Raw genomic sequence first — 25,711 nt, forward strand, 5'->3', positions numbered from 1 at the left:
ATCGAGTAAGTAATGTAAGGGTAAGAGAGATGTGTGGAAATAAAAAGAGCGTGGTTGAGAAAGCAGAAGAGGGTGTTTGGAAATGGTTTGGGCACATGGAGAGATTGAGTGAGGAAAGATTGACCAAGAGGATATGTGTGTCGGAGGTGGAGGGAACGAGGAGAAGTGGGAGACCAAATTGGAGGTGGAAAGATGGAGTGAAAAAGATTTTGAGTGATCGGGGCCTGAACATGCAGGAGGTTGATAGGCGGGCAAGGAATAGAGTGAATTGGATCGATGTCGTATACCGGGGTTGACGTGCTGTCTGTGGATTGAATCAGGGCATGTGAAGAGTCTGGGGTAAACCATGGAAAGTTGTGTGGGGCCTGGATGTGGAAAGGGAGCTGTGGTTTCGGGCATTATTGCGTGACAGCTGGAGACTGAGTGTGAACGAATTGGGCCTTTGTTGTCTTTTCCTAGTGCTACCTTGCACACATGAGGTGGGAGGGGGATGGTATTCCATGTGTGGCGAGATGGCGATGGGAATGAATAGGGGCAGACAGTGAATTGTGTGCATGGGTATATATGTATGTGTCTGTGTGTGTATATATATGTGTACATTGAGATGTATAGGTATGTATATTTGCGAGTGTGGGCATGTGTGTGTGTACATTGTGTATGGGGGTGGGTTGTGCCATTTCTTTCGTCTGTTTCCTAGATTACGTGTTAATTGACAGGCGAACGAAAGAGAGACTTTTGGATGTTAATGGGCTGAGAGGTGCAACTGGAGGGATGTCTGATCATTATCTTGTGGAGGCTAAGGTGAAGATTTGTATGGGTTTTCAGAAAAGAAGAGTGAATGTTGGGGTGAAGAGGGTGGTGAAAGTAAGTGAGCTTGGGAAGGAGACTTGTGTGAGGAAGTACCAGGAGAGACTGAGTACAGAATGGAAAAAGGTGAGAACAATGGAAGAAGGGGAGTGGGGGAGGAATGGGATGTATTTAGGGAATCAGTGACGGATTGCGCAAAAGATGCTCGTGGCATGAGAAGAGTGGGAGGTGGGTTGATTAGAAAAGGTAGTGAGTGGTGTATATATATATATATATATAATATATATATATATAATATACATACCTACACAGCTTTCCATGGTTTACCCCAGACGCTTCACATGCCCTGATTCAATCCACTGACAGCACGTCAACCCCGGTATACCACATCGATCCAATTCACTCTATTCCTTGCCCTCCTTTCACCCTCCTGCATGTTCAGGCCCCGATCACACAAAATCTTTTTCACTCCATCTTTCCACCTCCAATTTGGTCTCCCACTTCTCCTAGTTCCCTCCACCTCCGACACATATATCCTCTTGGTCAATCTTTCCTCACTCATTCTCTCCATGTGCCCAAACCATTTCAAAACACCCTCTTCTGCTCTCTCAACCACGCTCTTTTTATTTCCACACATCTCTCTTACCCTTACGTTACTTACTCGATCAAACCACCTCACACCACACATTGTCCTCAAACATCTCATTTCCAGCACATCCATCCTCCTGCGCACAACTCTATCCATAGCCCACACCTCGCAACCATACAACATTGTTGGAGCCACTATTCCTTCAAACATACCCATTTTTGCTTTCCGAGATAATGTTCTCGACTTCCACACATTCTTCAACGCTCCCAGGATTTTCGCCCCCTCCCCCACCCTATGATCCACTTCCGCTTCCATGGTTCCATCCGCTGCCAGATAAACTCCCAGATATCTAAAACACTTTACTTCCTCCAGTTTTTCTCCATTCAAACTTACCTCCCAATTGACTTGACCCTCAACCCTACTGTACCTAATTACCTTGCTCTTATTCACATTTACTCTTAACTTTCTTCTTTCACACATAATAATAATAATAATAATAATAATAATAATAATAATTTTTTCATTATACTTTGACACTGTCTCTTGCGTTAGCAAGGCAGCGCAAGGAAACAGACAAAAGAATGGCCCAACCCATCCACTTGCACATGTACCTAATCATACATGCTGCCTTATTCCATTAATGTAGCCAACCTGCCACACATGAAATGAAACCCCCCTCCCTCCGTGTGCACGCACAGTAGTGCCATGAAACGACAACAAAGGCCGCACTCGTTCACACTCAGCCTGTAGCTGTCATGCGTAATGCACCGAAACCATAGCTCCCTTTCCACATCCAGGCCCCACAAAACTTTCCATGGTTAACCCCCAGGTGCTTATATGCCATGGTTCAATCCATCATCATGTCGACCCAGGTACACCATATCGTTCGAATTCACTATTCATTGTATGCCTTTTACCCTCCTGTATGCTCAAGCCCCAATCACTCAAAATCTTTTTCACTCCATCTTTCCACCTCCAATTTGGTCTCTCACTTCTCGTTCCCTCCACCTCTGACACATATATCTTCTTTGTAAATGTTTCCTCACTCATTCTCTCTATGTGACCAAACCATTTCAATACACCCTCTTCTGCTCTCTCAACCACACTCTTTTTATTACCACACATCTCTCTTACCCTTTCATTACTTACTCGATCAAACCACCTCACAACACAGATGGTTCTGAGGCATCTCATTTCCAACACATCCACCCTCCTCCATACAGCCCTATCTATCGTCCATACCTCACAACCATATAACACTGTTGGAACCACTATTCCTTCAAATATACCCATTTCGCTTCCCGAGATAACGTTCTCGCCTTCCACACATTCTTCAACGCTCCCAGAACCTTTGCCCCCTACCCCACCCTGTGACTCACTTCCGTTTCCACGGTTCCATCCACTGCCAAATCCACTCCCAGATATCTAAAGCACTTTACTTCCTCCAGTTTTTCTCCAGTCCAACTTACCTCCCAATTTACTTCTCCCTCAACCCTACTGAACCTAATAACCTTGCTCTTATTCACATTTATTCTCAGCTTTCTGCTTTCACACACTTTACCAAACTCAGTCACCAGCTTCTGCAGTTTCTCACCCGAATCAGTCACCAGCGCTGTATCATTAGCTAACAACAACTGACTCACTTCCTAAACCCTCTCATCCCCAACAGACTGCATACTTGCCCCTCTCTCCAAAACTCTTGCATTCACCTCCCTAATAACCCCATCCATAAACAAATTAAACAACCATGGAGACATCACACACCCCTGCCGCAAACCAACATTCAATGGGAACCACTCACTTTCCTCTCTTCCTACTTGTACACATGCCTTACATCCTTGATAAATACTTTTCACTGCTTCTAGGAACTTACCTCCCACACCATATATTCTTAATACCTTCCACAGAGCATCTCTATCAACTCTATCATATGCCTTCTCCAGATCCATAAATACCACATACAAATCCATCTGCTTTTCTAAGTTATCTTTTTTTTTTATTTTGCTTTGTCGCTGTCTCCCGTGTTTGCGAGGCAGCGCAAGGAAACAGACAAAAGAAATGGCCCAACCCATCCCCATACACATGTATATACATACACGTCCACACACGCAAATATACATACCTATACATCTCAATGTACACATATATATACACACACAGACACATACATATATAACCATGCACACAATTCACACTGTCTGCCTTTATTCATTCCCATCCCCACCTCGCCACACATGGAATACCATCCCCCTCCCCCACATGTGTGCGAGGTAGCGCTAGGAAAAGACAACAAAGGCCCCATTCGTTCACACTCAGTCTTTAGCTGTCATGCAATAATGCCCGAAACTACAGCTCCCTTTCCACATCCAGGCCCCACACAACTTTCCATGGTTTACCCCAGACGCTTCACATGGCCTGATTCAATCCACTGACAGCACGTCAACCCCGGTATACCACATCGATCCAATTCACTCTATTCCTTGCCCGCCTTTCACCCTCCTGCATGTTCAGGCCCCGATCACTCAAAATCTTTTTCACTCCATCTTTCCACCTACAATTTGGTCTCCCACTTCTCCTCGTTCCCTCCACCTCCGACACATATATCCTCTTGGTCAATCTTTCCTCACTCATTCTCTCCATGTGCCCAAACCATTTCAAAACACCCTCTTCTGCTCTCTCAACCACGCTCTTTTTATTTCCACACATCTCTCTTACCCTTACATTACTTACTCGATCAAACCACCTACCACCACACATTGTCCTCAAACATCTCATTTCCAGCACATCCACCCTCCTGCGCACAACTCTATCCATAGCCCATGCCTCGCAACCATACAACATTGTTGGAACCACTATTCCTTCAAACATACCCATTTTTGCTTTCTGAGATAATGTTCTCGACTTCCACACATTCTTCAAGGCTCCCAGGATTTTCGCCCCCTCCCCCACCTTATGATTCACTTCCGCTTCCATGGTTCCATCCGCTGCCAGATCCACTCCCAGATATCTAAAAGACTTTACTTCCTCCAGTTTTTCTCCATTCAAACTTACCTCCCAATTGACTTGACCCTCAACCCTACTGTACCTAATAACCTTGCTCTTATTCACACCTACTCTTAACTTTCTTCTTTCACACACTCTACCAAACTCAGTCACCAGCTTGTGCATCAGCCACCTGCGCTGTATCATCAGCGAACAACAACTGACTCACTTTTCTAAGTATTTCTCATATAATTCTTCAAATCAAACACCTGATCCAAACATCCTCTACCACTTCTGAAACCACACTGCTCCTTCCCAATCTGATGCTCTGTATATGCCCCTACCCTCTCAATCAATACCCTCCCATATAATTTCCCAGGGATACTCAACAAACTTTTACCTCTGTAATTTGAGCACTCACCTTTATCTCCTTTGCCTTTGTACAATGGCACTGTACATGCATTCCTCCAATCCTCAGGCAAACACACATACATTACCAACCAGTCAACATCACAGTCACCCCCTTTTTCAATAAATTCCACAGCAATACCCTCCAAACGCGCCGCCTTGCCACCTTTCATCTTCCGTAACACTTTCACTACCTCTTCTCTATTTACCAAATCATTCTCCCTGACACTCTCACTTCGCACACCACCTTGACCAAAACATCCTATATCTGCCCCTCTATCATCACACACATTCAACAAACCTTTAAAATACTCACTCCATCTCCCTCTCACTTCACTACTACTTGTTATTACCTCCCCATCAGCCTCCTTCAATGATGTTCCCATTTGTTCCCTTGTCTTACGCACTTTATTTACCTCCTTCCAAAACATCTTTTTATTCTCCCTACAACTCAATGATACTTTCTTACCCCAACTCTCATTTGCCCTCTTTGTCACCTCTTGCACCTTTCTCTTGAACTCCTGCCTCTTTCTTTTATACATCTCCCAGTCATTTGCAATATTTCCCTGCAAAAATCATCCAAATGCCTCACTCTTCTCTTTCACTACCAATCTTACTTCTTCATCCCACCACTCACTACCCTTTCTAATCTGTCCATCTCCCAACTTTCTCATGCCACAGGCATCTTCTGAGCAAGCCATCACTGCTTCCCTAAATACATCCCATTCCTCCTCCACTCCCCTTATGTCATTTGCTCTCACCTTTTTCCATTCCGCACTTAATCTCTCCTGGTACTTCCTAACACAAGTCTCCTTTCCATGCTCACTTACTCTCACCACTCTCTTCACCCCAACATTCTCTCTTCTTTTCTAAAAACCTCTACAAATCTTCACCTTCGCCTCCACAAGATAATGGTCAGACATCCCCCCAGTTGCTCCTCTCAGCACATTAACATCTAAAAGTCTCTCCTTCGCACACCTATCAATTAACACATAAGCCAATAACTCTCTCTGGTCATCTCTCCTACTTACATATGTATACTTATGTATATCTCTCTTTTTAAACCAGGTATTCCCAATCACCAGTCCTTTTTCAGCATACAAATCTACTAGCTTTTCATTTCCATTTACAACAGTAATCACCCCATGTACACCAATTATACCCTCAACTGCCACATTACTCACCTTTGTATTCAAATCACCCATCACTATAACCTGGTCTCATGCATCAAAGCTGCTAACACACTCACTCAGCTGCTCCCAAAACACTTGCCTCTCATGATCTTTCTTCTCATGACCAGATGCATAGGTACCAATAAGCACCCATCTCTCTCCATCCACTTACAGTTTTACCCATATCAATCTAGAGTTTACTTTCTTACACTCTATCACATACTCCCACCACTCCTGATTCAGGGGTAGTGCTACTCCTTCCCTTGCTCTTGTCCTCTCACCATCCCCTGACTTTACTCCCAAGACATTCCCAAACCACTCTTCCCCTTTACCCTTGAGCTTCGTTTCACTGAAAGCCAAAACATCCAGGTTCCTTTCCTCAAACCTGCTACCTATCTCTCCTTTTTTCTCATCTTGGTTACATCCACACACATTTAGACAACCCAATCTGAGCCTTCGAGGAGGATTAGCACTCCCTGCATGACTCCTTCTTCTGCTTCCCCTTTTGGAAAGTTGAAATACAAGGAGGGGAGGGTTTCTAGCCCCCCGCTCCCGTCCTCTTTAGTCACCTTCTACGACATGCAAGGAATGCGTGGGAAGTATTCTTTCTTCCCTATAATAATCATTCTATCGCTAGGGATAGGGGAGAAAGAATGCTTCCCATGTATCCCATGTGCCATAAAACGCTACCTACTGTTTTACTTTTCTAAAAGATGAAACAGAGAAGGGGGTTAAGTGAGGATTTTTCCCTTTAAAGCTCAGTCATCTGTTCATGATGCTACTCCGCTGTAGTGAAAAATGGCTAATATGTATGAAAAAAAAATAACTACAATCTGTATAATAATATTATACATAAAAAAATACACACATGCCCCATAAAAATAATACTGTTTATAGCCATTGCTTTAGCCCATCTTCAAAGATTTCATTTGACTAAGAGGGTTTCTGAAAACAAATTTCAACTTACCTATCACATAAAAAAAAATATCCCATGATAAGTCCAAGTTTCCCCAGAGCCATCAAGAAATCTTGAAAAGAAGGGTTCTTTTTCTTCTTGCATCCTTTATTTCCCAATGTAAGTGATTGTGCACTGTCAGATTCAGAGGGTGATGATGCAGTGACAATGCTGTTAATGTGATGAGGAACACAAAACCACTGCTTAACAGACACTGCTATCATAATGATGGGGCTGTAAAATAAAGAAGTTTAAAGAACAGTAACTTAATTTTCTACTGTGCCACTCTGTCAGCTGTCACTTTGAGAACCAAAGCATGACCTAAAGACCCTCTTTAACATTTCATATCCAAGAGGAAAATCATATTAAAAAAGACCTATTAAAAACATATGGATTGTCAGTATTCCACTGTGCACGCACAATCTTAAGCAAGGCAACAGGTGTTCTAAACTCTTACAAGTGCCTAAATGTCTGAAGAGCAAACTAATGACAAAACAAAACAAAACAATATTAGGGGAGGGACTGTCTAGAGTTCAATAAGCAGAGTGGCATGTTGGAAAAATGTCTTCATACATCAAAAGTATTCTGTACTTGCCATTTTCAACTGTTAAACTGTTAGCACAAAAAAAATCATGTCAAATTCTGGGGAAACGGGACTATTTCTGACAAGGTAGCACAAGGAAATATCTTAAATAGACACATACACACAAGCAGACAAACAAGCAGTTGCAGGACACACCATTACAAGTGTTATGAGTCTTCCTCATTGTCAGTACAATCTGTCTTGTCTTAGGTTAGTATAACTATAGAAAGCAGTCTGGTTTCTTGGATGAAGGATATGTGCATGTTGTGTTCTTAAAGAAAGTTGAGCATTTCTTTCCACTTGTTTTTGATGTGACTGGCGTTGAACCATATAAAGTTTAGTGGTTAAATAAGATTCTATGAGATTAAGGTGTTAACAAGGAAGGAATTGTGTATTTTGTGCTTTTGCTTGTGGGATGTTTATGCTGGGAGTGAGACGACGTGGGAAGGTGCACTGGGTGTTTATGTTTGAATCAGGGATAGGTGCCTAGCTTGTTGGTCTCCCTCTTAGCTGGACTTTCTGACATTAGTGTTCTTTTATGAAAATGGGACCATCTACACCTATATATATCTGAAAAATGCATTCTTGAAAATCACAAATCAATGGGAACACTAGACAATAAATTACATTTTACCATATGAATAAATGGGATAAATGAAGGGGTTAAGTTCCAGGGGGGGATTTCTCAACCTGATTTTCTCATAAAAAGATTAATAAAATGCCAAGTACAAAACAATGCGGGTACATAATCAATCTAAGAATCAGAATAAAGAATACAAATAATAAAATAATACTGCTCTGGATCTGCTTGGTTGAGGCTCTGGTGATAACAGCATTATACGGACCAGTATCAGAATGCCACAACTATGTTTATCTTCACCTCCAATCTGATGCTCTTCCAACACTTCTTTCCAGAAGCATAAGACAAATTGGGTGTATGCCACAAATGAAATGTTCTGTGCAAGGGCAGATCCAAATGAGGATGATGGGACAGTTACCCTCCTTGAGATATACAATATACAAAAACTTATCAAATGATCTATCAATCCATTTTTTTATTTATATCTATTTATTATACTTTGTCGCTGTCTCCCGTGTTAGCGAGGTAGTGCAAGGAAACAGACGAAAGAATGGCCCAACCCACCCACATACACATGTATATACATACATGTCCACACACGCACATGTACATAGCTATACATTTTAACACATACATATATATACATATATAGACATATACATATATACACATGCACATAATTCATACTTGCTGCCTCTATTCATTCCCAGTGCTACCCCGCCACACATGAAACAGCATCACCCCTCCCCCCGCGAGGTAGCGCTAGGAAAGGACAAAAGGCCACATTCGTTCACAATCAGTCTCTAGCTGTGGTGTGTAATAAACCAAAACCACAGCTCCCTTTCCATATCCAGGCCCCACAAAACTTTCCATGGTTTACCCCTGACGCTTCACATGCCCTGGTTCAATCCATCGAAAGCACATCAACCCCAGTATACCACATCGTTCCAATTCACTCTATTCCTTACGTGCCTTTCACCCTCCTGTATCTTCAGGTCCTGATCACACAAAATATTTTTCACTCCATCCTTCCACTTCCAATTTGGTCTCCCATTTCTCCTTGTTCCCTCCACCTCTGACACATATATCCTCTTTGTCAATCTTTCCTCACTCATTCTCTCCATGTGACCAAACCATTTCAATACACCCTCTTCTGCTCTCTCAACCACTCTTTTTATTACCACACATCTCTCTCACCCTTTCATTACTTACTTGATCAAACCACCTCACACCATATACTGTCCTCAAACATCTCATTTCCAGCACATCCACCCTCCACCGCACAACCCTATCTAGCCCATGCCTCACAACCATATAACAATGTTGGAACCACTATTCCTTCAAACATACCCATTTTTGCTCTCTGAGATAACATTCTCGCCTTCCACATATTCTTCAATGCTCCCAGAACCTTTGCCCCCTCCCCCACCCTGTGACTCACTTACGCTTCCATGGTTCCATCCGCTGCCAAATCCACTCCTAGATATCTACAACACTTCACTTCTTCCATCCGCAGCCAAATCCATTCCCAGATATCTAAAACACTTTACTTCCTCCAGTTTTTCTCCATTCAAACTCACCTCCCAATTTACTTGTCCCTCAACCCTACTGAACCTAATAACCTTGGTCTTATTCATATTTACTCTCAGCTTTCTTCTTCACACACTTTACCAAACTTAATCACCAGCATCTGCAGTTTCTCACCCGAATCAGCCACAAGCACTGTATCATCAGTGAATAACAACTGACACTTCCCAAGCCTTCTCATCTACAACAGATTGCATACTTGCCCCTCTCTCCAAAACTCTTGCATTCACCTCCCTAACAACCCCATCCATAAACAAATTTAACAACCATGGAGACATCATGCATTCTTGCCACAAACTGACAATCACTGGGAACCAATCACTTCACTCTCTTCCTACTCGTACACATGCCTTACATCCTCAATAAAAACTTTTCACTGCTTCTAGTGTGTGTTTCAGTATGTGATGTGCAACATGAATCACTGTCAGAAGAAATTTTCAACACAGAATACCCACCACGAGCATAATGCAGCAAATGTAGCAATCTGGGTCATTGTTACAGCTTCTCGAGAGTTGCAGCAAGTACCATCATTGAAATTTAGATGGTCATTACAATACAAGTTCATTAGTATCTGTAAAAGAAAATGCTCTTTAGACAAGTATATAACAATAAGACACAATACAGCTAAAGAACTAAACAGATAGGAAATAATCACAAATGCATGAAGGTAAGAAAAATCATATAAAAGGTGTATAAGGAATGTGGAATTTGGATGTATGAATATAAATGACAAGCAAGAGATTGTTACAAATAAAATAATTAAAAGGAACTGCTAAAACTGAGATCACAATGATTTATTTCCCAGCAATAAAAAATACAGTTGTTGAAACAGAGGTTGTGATAAATTTCTTTTTTCTACAAAAGAGAAAGGAATAAGTTCAATAAACAGTTACCTCAGATGATAGTTTTACCTTTCTATTCTATCATCATCACTCCATTCCCAAATCCATGAGGTGAATCAAGTACACTTAAAACATCAGTGACACACCCTCTCCCCATGTGACATGCCCAGTGGATGAGGATGAAACACTGCTTTTTACTCTTCAATTCCACACCAAGTTGAGTTGTACTGGGACAAATGTCTCCACTCACACTATCTCCATATTTATTTATTTATTTATTTTGCTTTGTTGCTGTCTCCCGCGTTAGCGAGGTAGTGCAAGGAAACACAGAAAGAATGGCCCACCCACCCACATACACATGTATATACATACAGTCCACACACGCACATGTACATAGCTATACATTTTAACACATACATATATATACATATATAGACATATACATATATACACATGCACATAATTCATACTTGCTGCCTCTATTCATTCCCAGTGCTACCCCGCCACACATGAAACAGCATCACCCCTCCCCCCGCGAGGTAGCGCTAGGAAAGGACAAAAGGCCACATTCGTTCACAATCAGTCTCTAGCTGTGGTGTGTAATAAACCAAAACCACAGCTCCCTTTCCATATCCAGGCCCCACAAAACTTTCCATGGTTTACCCCTGATGCTTCACATGCCCTGGTTCAATCCATCGAAAGCACATCAACCCCAGTATACCACATCGTTCCAATTCACTCTATTCCTTACGTGCCTTTCACCCTCCTGTATCTTCAGGTCCTGATCACACAAAATATTTTTCACTCCATCCTTCCACCTCCAATTTGGTCTCCCATTTCTCCTTGTTCCCTCCACCTCGGACACATATATCCTCTTTGTCAATCTTTCCTCACTCATTCTCTCCATGTGACCAAACCATTTCAATACACCCTCTTCTGCTCTCTCAACCACACTCTTTTTATTACCACACATCTCTCTCACCCTTTCATTACTTACTTGATCAAACCACCTCACACCATATACTGTCCTCAAACATCTCATTTCCAGCACATCCACCCTCCACCGCACAACCCTATCTAGCCCATGCCTCACAACCATATAACATTGTTGGAACCACTATTCCTTCAAACATACCCATTTTTGCTCTCTGAGATAACATTCTCGCCTTCCACATATTCTTCAATGCTCCCAGAACCTTTGCCCCCTCCCCCACCCTGTGACTCACTTACGCTTCCATGGTTCCATCCGCTGCCAAATCCACTCCTAGATATCTAAAACACTTTACTTCCTCCAGTTTTTCTCCATTCAAACCCACCTCCCAATTTACTTGTCCCTCAACCCTACTGAACCTAATAACCTTGGTCTTATTCATATTTACTCTCAGCTTTCTTCTTCACACACTTTACCAAACTTAATCACCAGCATCTGCAGTTTCTCACCCGAATCAGCCACCAGCACTGTATCATCAGTGAATAACAACTGACACTTCCCAAGCCTTCTCATCTACAACAGATTGCATACTTGCCCCTCTCTCCAAAACTCTTGCATTCACCTCCCTAACAACCCCATCCATAAACAAATTTAACAACCATGGAGACATCATGCATTCTTGCCACAAACTGACAATCACTGGGAACCAATCACTTCACTCTCTTCCTACTCGTACACATGCCTTACATCCTCAATAAAAACTTTTCACTGCTTCTAGTGTGTGTTTCAGTATGTGATGTGCAACATGAATCACTGTCAGAAGAAATTTTCAACACAGAATACCCACCACGAGCATAATGCAGCAAATGTAGCAATCTGGGTCATTGTTACAGCTTCTCGAGAGTTGCAGCAAGTACCATCATTGAAATTTAGATGGTCATTACAATACAAGTTCATTAGTATCTGTAAAAGAAAATGCTCTTTAGACAAGTATATAACAATAAGACACAATACAGCTAAAGAACTAAACAGATAGGAAATAATCACAAATGCATGAAGGTAAGAAAAATCATATAAAAGGTGTATAAGGAATGTGGAATTTGGATGTATGAATATAAATGACAAGCAAGAGATTGTTACAAATAAAATAATTAAAAGGAACTGCTAAAACTGAGATCACAATGATTTATTTCCCAGCAATAAAAAATACAGTTGTTGAAACAGAGGTTGTGATAAATTTCTTTTTTCTACAAAAGAGAAAGGAATAAGTTCAATAAACAGTTACCTCAGATGATAGTTTTACCTTTCTATTCTATCATCATCACTCCATTCCCAAATCCATGAGGTGAATCAAGTACACTTAAAACATCAGTGACACACCCTCTCCCCATGTGACATGCCCAGTGGATGAGGATGAAACACTGCTTTTTACTCTTCAATTCCACACCAAGTTGAGTTGTACTGGGACAAATGTCTCCACTCACACTATCTCCATATTTATTTATTTATTTATTTTGCTTTGTTGCTGTCTCCCGCGTTAGCGAGGTAGTGCAAGGAAACACATGAAAGAATGGCCCGACCCACCCACATACACATGTATATACATACACGTCCACACACGCAAATATACATATCTACACATCTCAACATATACATATATATAAACACACAGACATATACATATATACACATGTACATAATTCATACTGTCTGCCTTTATTCATTCCCATCGCCACCTCACCACACATGAAATAACAACCCCCTCCCCCCTCATGTGTGCGAGGTAGCGCTAGGAAAAGATAACAAAGGCCACATTCGTTCACACTCAGTCTCTAGCTGTCATGTAATAATGCACTGAAACCACAGCTCCCTTTCCACATCCAGGCCCCACACAACTTTCCATGGTTTACCCCAGACGCTTCACATGCCCTGGTTCAATCCATTGACAGCACGTCGGTCCCAGTATACCACATCGTTCCAATTCACTCTATTCCTTGCCCGCCTTTCACCCTCCTGCATATTCAGGCCCCAATAACTCAAAATCTTTTTCACTCCATCTTTCCACCTCCGATTTGGTCTCCCACTTCTACTCGTTCCCTCCACCTCTGACACATATATCCTCTTTGTCAATCTTTCCTCACTCATTCTCTCCATGTGACCAAACCATTTCAAAACACCCTCTTCTGCTCTCTCAACCACACTCTTTTCATTATCACACATCTCTCTTACCCTATTATTACTTACTTGATCAAACCACCTCACACCACATATTGTCCGCAAACATCTCCATACATACAATATTTCCACGGCACCAAATCTCAAATCATTCCCCTAGCATCTTCATCTTAAATATCCCTAATGACAATCAATTCTTTAACTACATCAGTCTATCTCCTCCACAAACTACCTCTCCTACATGTACCTTCTGCACAGCAGGTAGTACTATATATTTTCTTGACCAACCTATTGTCTACCATCCATTCCATATGACCATAATACCATATACCATTCCATGTGACCATAATACCATATTACCATCAACCTTTCTTATGATTTCTTCACACTATGCATATTACAGTTTATCTATCCTCATAAGTAACCAAGGTATGCAAGATATCCATCTCCACTGCTCTTACTCTTTATCTACCCTAACCAATATACCTTTGGGTTTAACATTCATTCAGTACTAATTTGAAAAATAATTTAGCAAGCGTGGGAGGTGGGTTGATTAGAAAGGATAGTGAGTGGTGGGATGAAGAAGTAAGATTATTAGTGAAAGAGAAGAGAGAGGCATTTGGATGATTTTTGCAGGGAAAAAAATGTAAATGAGTGAGAGATGTATAAAAGTCTTTAAAGAGGCAGGAGGTCAAGAGAAAGGTGCAAGAGGTGAAAAAGAGGGCAAATGGGAGTTGGAGTGAGAGAGTATCATTAAATTCTAAGGAGAATAAAAAGATGTTCTGGAAGGAGGTAAATAAAATGCGTAAGACAAAGGAGCAAATGGGAACTTCAGTGAAGGGGGCTAATGGGGAGGTGATAACAAGTAGTGGTGATGTGAGAAGGAGATGGTGCGAGTATTTTGAAGGTTTATTGAATGTGTTTGATGACAGAGTGGCAGATATAAGGTGTTTTGGTCAAGGTGGTGTCCAAAGTGAGAGGGTTAGGGAAAATGATTTGGTAAACAGAGAAGAGGTAGTAAAAGCTTTGCGGAAGATGAAAGCCGGCAAGGCAGTAGGTTTGGATGGTATTGCAGTGGAATTTATTAAAAAAGGGGGTGACTGTATTGTTGACTGGTTGGTAAGGTTATTTAATGTATGTATGATTCATGGTGAGGTGCCTGAGGATTGGCGGAATGCGTGCATAGTGCCATTGTACAAAGGCAAAGGGGATAAGAGTGAGTGCTCAAATTACAAAGGTATAAGTTTGTTGAGTATTCCTGATAAATTATATGGGAGGGTATTGATTGAGAGGGTGAAGGCATGTACAGAACATCAGATTGGGGAAGAGCAGTGTGGTTTCAGAAGTGGTAAAGGATGTGTGGATCAGGTCTTTGCTTTGAAGAATGTATGTGAGAAATACTTAGAAAAGCAAATGGATTTGTATGTAGCATTTATGGATCTGGAGAAGGCATATGATAGAGTTGATAGAGATGCTCTGTGGAAGTTACTAAGAATATATGGTGTGGGAGGCAAGTTTTTAGAAGCAGTGAAAAGTTTTTATCGAGGATGTAAGGCATGTGTACGTGTACGAAGAGAGGAAAGTGGTTGGTTCTCAGTGAATGTAGGTTTGCAGCAGGGGTGTGTGATGTCTCCATGGTTGTTTAATTTGTTTATGGATGGGGTTGTTAGGGAGGTGAATGCAAGAGTTTTGGAAAGAGGGGCAAGTATGCAGTATGTTGGGGATGAGAGAGCTTGGGAAGTGAGTCAGTTGTTGTTCGCTGATGATACAGCGCTGGTGGCTGATTCATGTGAGAAACTGCAGAAGCTGGTGACTGAGTTTGGTAAAGTGTGTGAAAGAAGAAAGTTAAGAGTAAACGTGAATAAGAGCAAGGTTATTAAGTACAGTAGGGTTGAGGGTCAAGTCAATTGGGAGGTAAGTTTGAATGGAGAAAAACTGGAGGAAGTAAAGTGTTTTAGATATCTAGGAGTGAATTTGGCAGCGGATGGAACCACAGAAGCGGAAGTGAATCATAGGGTGGGGGAGGGGGCAAAAATCCTGGGAGCCTTGAAGAATGTTTGGAAGTCGAGAACATTATCTCGGAAAGCAAGAATGGGTATGTTTGAAGGATTAGTGGTTCCAACAATGTTGTATGGTTGCAAGGTGTGGGCTATGGATAGAGTTGTGCGGAGGAGGGTGGATGTGCTGAAAATGAGATGTTTGAGGACAATGTGTGCTGTGAGGTGGTTTGATCGAGTAAATAATGTAAGGGTAAGAGAGATGTGTGGAAATAAAAAGACTATGGTTGAGAGAGCAGAAGAGGGTGTTTTGAAATGGTTTGGTCACATGGAGAGAATGAGTGAGGAAAGATTGACCAAGAGGATATATGTGTCGGAGGTGGAGGGAACGAGGAGAAGTGGGAGACCAAATTGGAGGTGGAAAGATGGAGTGAAAAAGATTTTGAGTGATCAGGGCCTGAACATGCAGGAGGGTGAAAGGCGGGCAAGGAATAGAGTGAATTGGATCGATGTGGTATACCGGGGTAGACGTGCTGTCAATGGATTGAATCAGGGCATGTGAAGCGTCTGGGGTAAACCATGGAAAGTTGTGTGGGGCCTGGATGTGGAAAGGGAGCTGTGGTTTCGGGCATTATTACATGACAGCTAGAGACTGAGTGTGAACGAATGGGGCCTTTGGTGTCTTTTCCTGGCGCTACCTCGCACACATGAGGGGGAGGGGGATGGTATTCCATGTGTGATGAGGTGGCGATGGGAATAAATAAAGGCAGACAGTATGAATTATGTTCATGTGTATATATGTATATGTCTGTGTGTGTATATATATGTGTACATTGAGATGTATAAGTATGTATATTTGCGTGTGTGGACGTGTATGTATATACATGTGTATGGGGGTGGGTTGGGCCATTTCTTTCGTCTGTTTCCTTACGCTACCTCGCAAACGCGGGAGACAACGACAAAGCAAAATAAAAAAAAAAATTTAGCAATTAATTCACTGCAAAAATCTTATGCACTTTCCTGAACAAAAGTCTGTAAAACTTCTTTTCTATGAGGTAGTGTCCTAAATGCATAAAGTTCTCTTAAGTACTGGACTCTGTGAATCTCAATGTTTGTCATGGGAAAGCAATGACTTTCCAAATCCATTGCTATCCATCCAACCATGGTGGATTGCATTGAAAATGAAAGAAGTGAAGCGTCTTAAGTACTTGAGAGTGGACAGGGCAGAGAATCACAGAATGGGTAAGGGGGATGTGAAGGTTCTGGGAACAGTGATGAATATTTGAAAAGAGAGAAAAAACCTTTCCATGATTTACCATAGATGCTTCACATGCCATGGTTCAGTCCACTGACAGCACATCAACCCCAGTTTACCACATAGTTCCAATTCACTCTATCCAGTCAACACTTTTCACCCTTCTGCATGTTTTTCATTCCATCCTTCCATCTCTAATTTGCTCTCCCCATTCTCCTTATTCCTCCACTTCTGACACATATATCCTCTCTGTCAATTTTCCGCACTCATTCTCTTCATATGTCCAAAATATTTCAGCACATCCTCTTCTGCTCTCTCAACAACACTCTTTTTATTACCACACATCTCTTTGCGGAAGGTCTCAAGAATATATGGTGTGGGAGGTAAGCTGCTAGAAGCAGAGAAGCTTTCATCTAGGGTGTAAGGTGTATGTATGAGTAGAAAAGAGGAGTGTGAATGGTTACAAGAAGGTTAGTCAGCAGCAGGAGTGTATGATGTCACCATGGTTGTATAATTTGTTTATGGATGGGGTGGTGAGGGAGGTAAATGCAAGAGTCTTGGAGAGAGGGGCAAGCATGCAGTCTGTTGGGGATGAGTGAGCCTGAGAAGTTGAGTCAGTTTTTGTTTGCCAATGGTACACCACTGGCAGCTGATCTGAGTGAAAAACTGCAGAAGGTGGCGTCTGAGTTTGGAAGTGTGTGCGAGAGGAAAAAGTTGAGAGTGAATATGAATAAAAGCAAGATTATTAGGTTCAGCAGGGTTGAGGAACAAGTTGGTTGGGACTTAAGTTTAAATGGAGAAAATTGGAGGAAGTGAAGTGTTTTAGATATCTGGAGTGGACTTGGCAGCGAATGGAACCATGGTAGCGGAAGTAAGTCATAGGGAGGGGGAGCGTGGTGACAGTTCTGGGAACATGAAAAATGTGTGGAAAGAGAAACCATTATCTCAGAGGGCAAAAATGGGTAAGTTTGAAGAAATAGTAGTTCTAACAATATTACATGGCTATGAGGATTGTACAGAGGAGGATGGATGCACTGGGTATGAACTGTTTGAGGACAATGTGTGGTTTGAGATGGTTTGATCAAGTAAGTAATGAAAGAGTATGAGAGTTATGTGGTAATGAAAAGAATGTGGTTGAGAGACCAGAAGTAGATGTGTTGAAATGGTCTGGACATATGGAGGGAATGAGAGGAAAGGTTGACAAAGAGGATATATGGCAGAAGTGGAGAGAACAAGGAGAACTTGCACAGGTGGTCCAACGTGCTATTTTCATCAAACAGGATGCATGGTCAGATGAACACTATGCAAATGACACATGTTTATGACAGGAAGTACCTGTTTATTAATCTCAAAATGTTATTACCTATGGTACAGTATGTGGTGTGCAATGATACCGATAAAAATATAGTACTGCACAATGTTATGAAAATTTTGAGCAATGGTTGTACAACAATTCATGTTTCAATAAGACAACTTACAACAGAAAATATGATGTAATGTTCATGAGGCAATGTAGGCATAATGAATGAAGACAAACTATCTGTGTGTATTACATAATTCCAAAAGTTTTTCGGTGATTTATGTATTAACAATGTATTTCTCATGCATCTATTAGAAAAATTAGTTGGGGGAAGAGTACAGAATGTATCTCAATTAGTATTGCATTAAAACAGGTCTGGTGGGAGAGATGAGAAACATCATCTTATTGCCATCCTGTAACTGGATTTCGGAAGAAGTATTAGTTCATTAATCATTCATTTATCTTATGAATTAGATAAAATCAAGCATCCTCTGTATGGATCATTGTGGGAAAAAACTGAACTACCATTGTTTCAGGTTTTTATCTGTACAGAGATTAAAAGGTGCCACTGTTTCATGCTTTTATACTTACAGGGAAAAATCAAATGGTGTTCTTTTAGGTTTTCTGGTTAATTGGGTCACAGATCATGGAAGTTCATCGTATTACATAAGAACATCAAAATAACTATCTGAACTAGTAAATGCAACAAATAAAGAGGATATTCATCTATGAAAAGTCAGCAGACAACAGCAGCAGAAAAGCCACACAAAACTTACATCTATATGCATGATCCCAAAGAATACATAAACTCTGAAAAGCTGGTAGGTCAATGATGTCATCCCAGAGGCAGTTGCTGACTGGCTATGAGTGGACACCACACTGAATAAGAAGGCAGTTATGGATACCTATGGTTAATTCAACTTGAGCAAATGAAGGATGGTACCTCCTCACCAAAATAAGGGGGTAGGAAAAAGACTACTCATATATTCCAGGGAATATCTGTCATACTTATGGGACATATCTCAGAAGAACAGAATTATCTTTTGGACTCACCTGTGTATCATATTTCACAGCTACATCCCCAGCATGTATTCCATCAGTGAAACCTCCTATGCTTCCCTGTGCAACGAGTCGTGAGCTGGACCATATATGGACATTGGTATCATAAAGTACCTGCAAATCATTTGCAAGATCACAGTATGTGGACAAACATAAATGAAAAATATGTCTCTATCAAAACCGTGTAAACCCTGTCCATAAGTGGTACAGTTACCATATTCTTAATGACTCATATTACCAGTGTCTCCACACTATTAACAGATGAAATCCAATACCAATTAATGGAACAATGACAGAGAAATCTTCCTTGTCTCACTGATTATCTCAATACGGAAAACAGGTGCAGGGAAGAAAAATGAAGAAGGCATTTGTAAGGGGTAATAGTCAAGCAACATTAAAACTCGGGCTGCAAACTTGCAGAAAGGAATGCATAATTATCAAACTAAAATAGTCATAAAAGAGTTTGTGGTCCTGGGTTTGCATTAAGCATACAGGAAAAACTATTTTGGCTTATTTCTTATTTCAAAATTGGCTTTTTCTTCTTCTGTTTCCTAGGTTTCATTTGACAGTTTTAGTTTATAGTAATTCACTTGATAGGTTTTCTTTCTTTTGCTAGGTTAGCAGGTCTGCAATTCTCTTCTGCCACCTGCAGAGTGCTCATCTTTTTCATTCTAAGCTAGATCTTTTGTGTTTTGCTGTTGCTGCAATATGTCTGTTGCATGTCTGGAGTACCAAATTGGTCATGTCATTTACACATTCCTGCTCTGTTTAGGTACTTAGCAGGGTTTCCTAATGTGTTGCAAACTTCTAATTGATCATATTTTCTCAGTTTATTCATTAACTATTCAAACTAAAATTACTGAAAACACCTCCCCTGTTATGTGCATTCTGATTAGGCAGTTTAGCCTCCAAACTTTTTTCACTTTGATCAGGTTGTGAACAGAGTGTAGGGTATCTGAGATAGTAATGTCATATTCAGTCCTTGTTATTTGTAGAGATTAAGTCCAGAATTGGTTTCATTATTTGTTGGCTGATGGAGAACTTGTCATACAGTCAAAATAACTCTCTTTTTTGCAGTTGTTTGTCAGAGCTACTTCCAGTGTCAGCAAGTTCAGCTCTGATGTTATTTCCTACCTGTCTCCATTTAAAGTAGGTAGGTTTAAGTCAACAAATACAAGTACTTTAGGGGATGGGATTCCAAGGAAGTCAAGACATCATTCTACTTTTATAAGTTCCATAAATTCCTGAGATTTTGCATCTGATGGTCTATAGATTAATGCAATGGCCAGGTTTGGGTTTTCAGGCTTGACAATCAGTGTTAAATCATTTAAGGAGTTCAGGAGTTGAAATGTTATGAGAGTATCAACTGCAAACTTTCTAACTCCTCCACATGATCTAGTTATGTTGCATCTGTAGAGGTTGAAGTTTGGGATCCAGTCCTCACTATTCATACAGTCTTTAGTGTGTGTGTTTCAGATGAAGAATGGTTTGGGAATATCTTAGGGGTAAAGTAAGGCACTAGTGTCAGGACAAGGCCAAAGGATGAAGTAACACTACTAATCAAGAAAGAGTTATCAGAATGTGTGAACGATTGTAGGTATGTTAGTTCCAGACTAATGTAGGTTAAAATGAAAGTGGGTCATGAGAGATGGGTGATTATTGGCTCTTATGCAACTCGCCATGAAAAGGAGGAAGATGAGAGGCAAGTGTTTTGGAGGCATCTAAGTTAGAGTGTCATCAGTTTTGATGCTAGAGATTGAGTATTAGTGATGTGTGATACAACTGTGAGTGAGTAATGTGGTAATAGAGGATATAAATGGGGGACATAGGGTATTCAGTGAAATGCATAGGATTAGTGTACAGCTTGTTGAGATGTGCACTGAAAAATAATAAATGATTGGGAATACCAAATTTAAAAAGAGGGACACATACAAGTTCACATGGTTGAGTAGGGCAATTACTGGATTACACACTAACTGACAGGAGTGTAAAAGAAAAAGAGACTCTTGGATGTGAGGATACTGAGAAGGGCAGCTGTTGGGATGTCTGAAGACTACCTATTGGAGGCAAGGGTGAAGATAAAATGAGTGAGAAGAGTATGGTAAAAGAGATGTGTGTGAAAAAATATCAGGAATGGCAAAGGGTAAAGTAAGCAGAGTAAGGACAGTGGGTGAGGAATGGGAAATATTTGAGGAAGCAGTGGTGGCATGAGCAAGAGTAATCAGATGCTTGTAAAAGGTGAGAAAGGAGCTAGTTAGAAAGATTAGAGAAGGGGGAGGATGACAAAATAAATTTGCTAATGAAATGAAAAGATAGGTGTTTGGGCAGTTCTTACTGGGGAGGAGTGAAAATGAATCCAAGATGTACAAAAGAAACAGTACGGTCAAGAGGAAGTTACAGGTGTGAGAAAAAAAGGTAAAAGGGATTTTTTTCTCATGTTAGCTGAGATGACACAAGAAAGTGAGTCCCTAATCAAAGCCATCTCATTAACACTATACATATCTTGAGCAATTAGGTCCTGAACATGCAGGAGGGTGAAAGGCTTGCAAGGAATGGAGTGAACTGGAACAATGTGGTATACTGGGGTCGATGTGCTGTCAATGGATTGAACCAGGGCATGTGAGGCATCTGGGGTAAACCATGGAAAGTTTTGTGGGGCATGGATGTGGAAAGGGAGCTGTGGTTTCGGTGCATTATACATGACAGCTACAGATTGAGTGTAAACAAATGTGGCCTTTGTTGTCTTTTCCTAGCGCCACCTCGCTTGCATGTGGGGGGAGGGGGTTATCATTTCACGTGTGGTGGGGGTGGCGACGGGAATGAATAAGGGCAGCAAGTATGAATTATGTACTTGTGTATATATGTATATGTCTGTATGTATACATATGTATACGTTGAAATGTATAGGTATGTATATGTGTGTGTGTGTGGACGTGTATGTATATACATTTGTATGTGGGTTGGTTGGGCCATTCTTTCGTCTGTTTCCTTGCGCTACCTCGCTAACGCGGGAGACAGCAACAAAGTATGATAAATAAATAAATACATAAATATATGTTTCAATTATTAATACTAAGAACCCCAATTTGTCCCTAGACTATGGGAGATGTGTGGATATAGAAGGAATGTGGGTGAGAGAGCAGAAGGGGGTGTGTGAAATGGTTTGAACATATGGAGAGAATGAGTGAGGAAGGATTGATAAGGGGGATATATGTGTTAGAGGTGAGGGGAGCAGGGAAAAGTGGAAGACCAAATTGGAGGGGGAAGGATGGAGTGAAAAAGATTTCAAGCGATTGGGGTCTGAACATGCAGGAGGGTGAGAGGCGAGTAAGGAATGGAGTGAACTGGAATGATGTGGTATAATGGGGTCAACATGCTGTCAGTGGCCTGAACAAGGGTATGTGAGGTGTCTGGGGTGAGCAATGGAAAGGTCTGTGGGGCCTGGATATGGATGGGAGCTGTGTTTTTGGTGCATTACACATGACAGCTAGAGACTGAGTGTGAACAAAGGTGGCCATTTTTGTGTTTTCCTTGTGCCACCTCGCTTAAGTGGGGGTTGTGATGCTACTTTCCGGTGAGGCAGTGTAGTGATGGGAATGGATGAAGGCAAGCAAATATGAATATGTACATGTGTATATATGTATATGTCTGTGTATGTAGGTAAATGTTGATATGTATATGTATGTATATGTCTGTGTATGGGCATTTATGTATATACATGTGTAAGTGAGTGGATGGGCAATTCTTCGTGATTCTTGGCACTACCTCACTGATGCATGAAACAGCGATTAAGTACAATAATAATGATGATAAATGATAATCTTGAATATAATTATCTGAACTACCAAATAGCAATTTCACCTACATAAATATAAAGGTCTGCAAGTATGATAATGTACATGTGTATACTGGAGAGGATCACAATTTTGCACGTGATCAAGATATTCCTATGAGTCCACGGGGAAAATGAAACACGATAAGTTCCCAAGTGCAATTTCGTGTAATAATCACATCAGGGGAGAGACAAGAGAGAAGTATAACGCCAATTGGTAAACATGCGATTGTCCAAAACAGACGATGAACATTCATAAACTTATCATTTTACAAATTTTATCAATAATCAACCATCACTAATATTAAGATCATAATTCTAATTCTTTTTGTGTTTCATAACAGAAGACTCAATTATATTTCTCGTGGTAATAGAGTTAGAGTTAATAACTGAGATGGCATTAATCCAGTCAATACAATGATCATAGTTTTTAATGTAATTAAACAAGGCATTTAACTCTTGTCCCATTCTTAAACTATATTTATGTTGATTAAGTCTAACAGAAAGATCCTTACCAGTCTGCTCAACATAAAATTTATCATGATTTCCACATGGCACTTTATAGATGCATCCAGGAGAACTCTCTGGTGAATTCCTGATTAAGATATTCCTTATAGTATTACTGTTGCTCAAGGCAAAACTTACATTATAGAATTTAAGCAACATGGGAAGTAAAGTAAAATTATTATTAAAAGGGAGAACTAAAAGTGATAGAGTGTAAGAAAGTAAACTCTCCATTGATATGGGTAAAACTGAAAGTGGATGGAGAGAGATGGGTGATTATTGGTGCATAAGCACCTGGGCATGAGAAGAAAGATCAGGAGAGGCAAGTGCTTTGGGAGCAGCTGAGTGAGTGTGTTAGTAGTTTTGATGCATGAGACCAGATTATAATGATGGGTGATTTGAATGCAAAGGTGAGTAATGTGGCACTTGAGGGAATAATTGGTGTACATGGGGTGTTCAGTGTTGTAAATGGAAATGGTGAAGAGCTCGTAGATTTATGTGCTGAAAAAGGACTGGTGATTGGAAATACCTGGTTTCAAAAGAGAGATATACATAAGTATATGCATGTAAGTAGGAGAGATGGCCTGAGAGCGTTATTGGATTACGTGTTAATTGATAGGCGCACAAAAGAAAGAGTTTTGGATGGTAATGTGCTGAAAGGTGCAACTGGAGGGATGTCTGATCATTATCTTGTGGAGGCAAAGGTGAAGATTTGTAGGGGTTTTCAGAAAAGAAGAGAGAATGTTGGGGTGAAGAGAGTAGTGAGAATAAGTGAGCTTGGGAAGGAGACTTGTGTGAGGAATTACCAGGAGAGACTGAGTACAAAATGGAAAAAGGTGAGAACAAAGGACATAGGGGAGTGGGGGAGGAAAGGGATGTATTTAGGGAAGCAGTGATGGTCGAGAACATTATCTTGCAAAGCCAAATTGGGTATGTTTGAAGGAATAGTGGTTCCAACAATGTTGTATGGTTGCGAGGCGTGGGCTATAGATAGAGTTGTGCGCAGGAGGGTGGATGTGCTGGAAATGAGATGTTTGAGGACAATATGTGGTGTGAGGTGGTTTGATCGAGTAAGTAATAATAGAGTAAGAGAAATGTGTGGTAATAAAAAGAGTGTGGTTGAGAGAGCAGAAGAGGGTGTTTTGAAATGGTTTGGACACATGGAGAGAGTGAGTGAGGAAAGATTGACAAAGAGGATATACGTGTCAGAGGTGGCGGGAACGAGAAGTGGGAGACCAAATTGGAGGTGGAAAGATGGAGTGAAAAAGATTTTGAGTGATCGGGGCCTAAACATGCAGGAGGGTGAGAGGCGTGCAAGGAATAGAGTGAATTGGATCGATGTGGTATACCAGGGTCGACGTGCTGTCAATGGATTGAACCAGGGCATGTGAAGCGTCTGGGGTAAACCATGGGAAGTTCTGTGGGGCCTGGATGTGGAAAGGGAGCTGTGGTTTTGGTGCATTATTACATGACAGCTATAGACAGTGTGAACAAATGTGGACTTTGTTGTCTTTTCCTAAAGCTACCTCGTGCACATGAGGGGGGAGGGGTTTGTTATTTCATGTGTGGCAGGGTGGCGATGGGAATGAATAAAGTCAGACAGTATGAATTATGTACATGTGTATATATGTATATGTCTGTTTCTGTATATATATATATATGTATACGTTGAGATGTATAGGTATTTATATTTGCATGTGTGGATGTGTATGTATACATATGTGTGTGTGGGTGGGTTGGGCCACTCTTTCGTCTGTTTCCTTGCGCTACCTCGCTAACGCGGGACACAGCAACAAATCAAAATAAAATCAATGAATATTTATATATATTTATTAATTTTGCTTTATCGCTGTCTCCCACGTTAGCGAGGTAGCGCAAGGTAACAGACAAAAGAATGGCCCAACCCGCCCACATACACATGTATATACATACATGTCCACACACGCACAATATACATACCTATACATCTCAATGTACACATATATACTACACACACAGACATATACATATATACACATGTACATAATTCATACTGTCTGCCTTTATTTGTTCCCATCGCCACCTCGCCACACATGGAATAACAACCCCCTCCCCCCTCATGTGTGCGAGGTAGCGCTAGGAAAAATACCAAAGGCCCCATTCGTTCACACTCA

The 25,711-nt window shown here is 41.0% G+C and overlaps 1 protein-coding gene across 1 annotated transcript in view; it reads right to left on the minus strand.

The window, feature by feature from the left end:
- LOC139767137 (N-acetylneuraminate (7)9-O-acetyltransferase) overlaps positions 1 to 25,711 on the minus strand; it is a 163,142-nt gene that overhangs the window by 41,902 nt on the left and 95,529 nt on the right. Inside the window, exons 7-9 of the mRNA XM_071696161.1 lie at positions 19,217 to 19,336; positions 12,284 to 12,399; positions 6,926 to 7,147 (exon numbers count right to left, since the gene is read on the minus strand). Of these exons, the coding sequence (XP_071552262.1) occupies positions 6,926 to 7,147; positions 12,284 to 12,399; positions 19,217 to 19,336 (458 nt within the window). The remainder of the gene's footprint in view (positions 1 to 6,925; positions 7,148 to 12,283; positions 12,400 to 19,216; positions 19,337 to 25,711) is intronic.

Source organism: Panulirus ornatus, chromosome 59, assembly GCF_036320965.1.
Source record: "Panulirus ornatus isolate Po-2019 chromosome 59, ASM3632096v1, whole genome shotgun sequence".
NCBI classification, from domain to species: domain Eukaryota; kingdom Metazoa; phylum Arthropoda; class Malacostraca; order Decapoda; family Palinuridae; genus Panulirus; species Panulirus ornatus.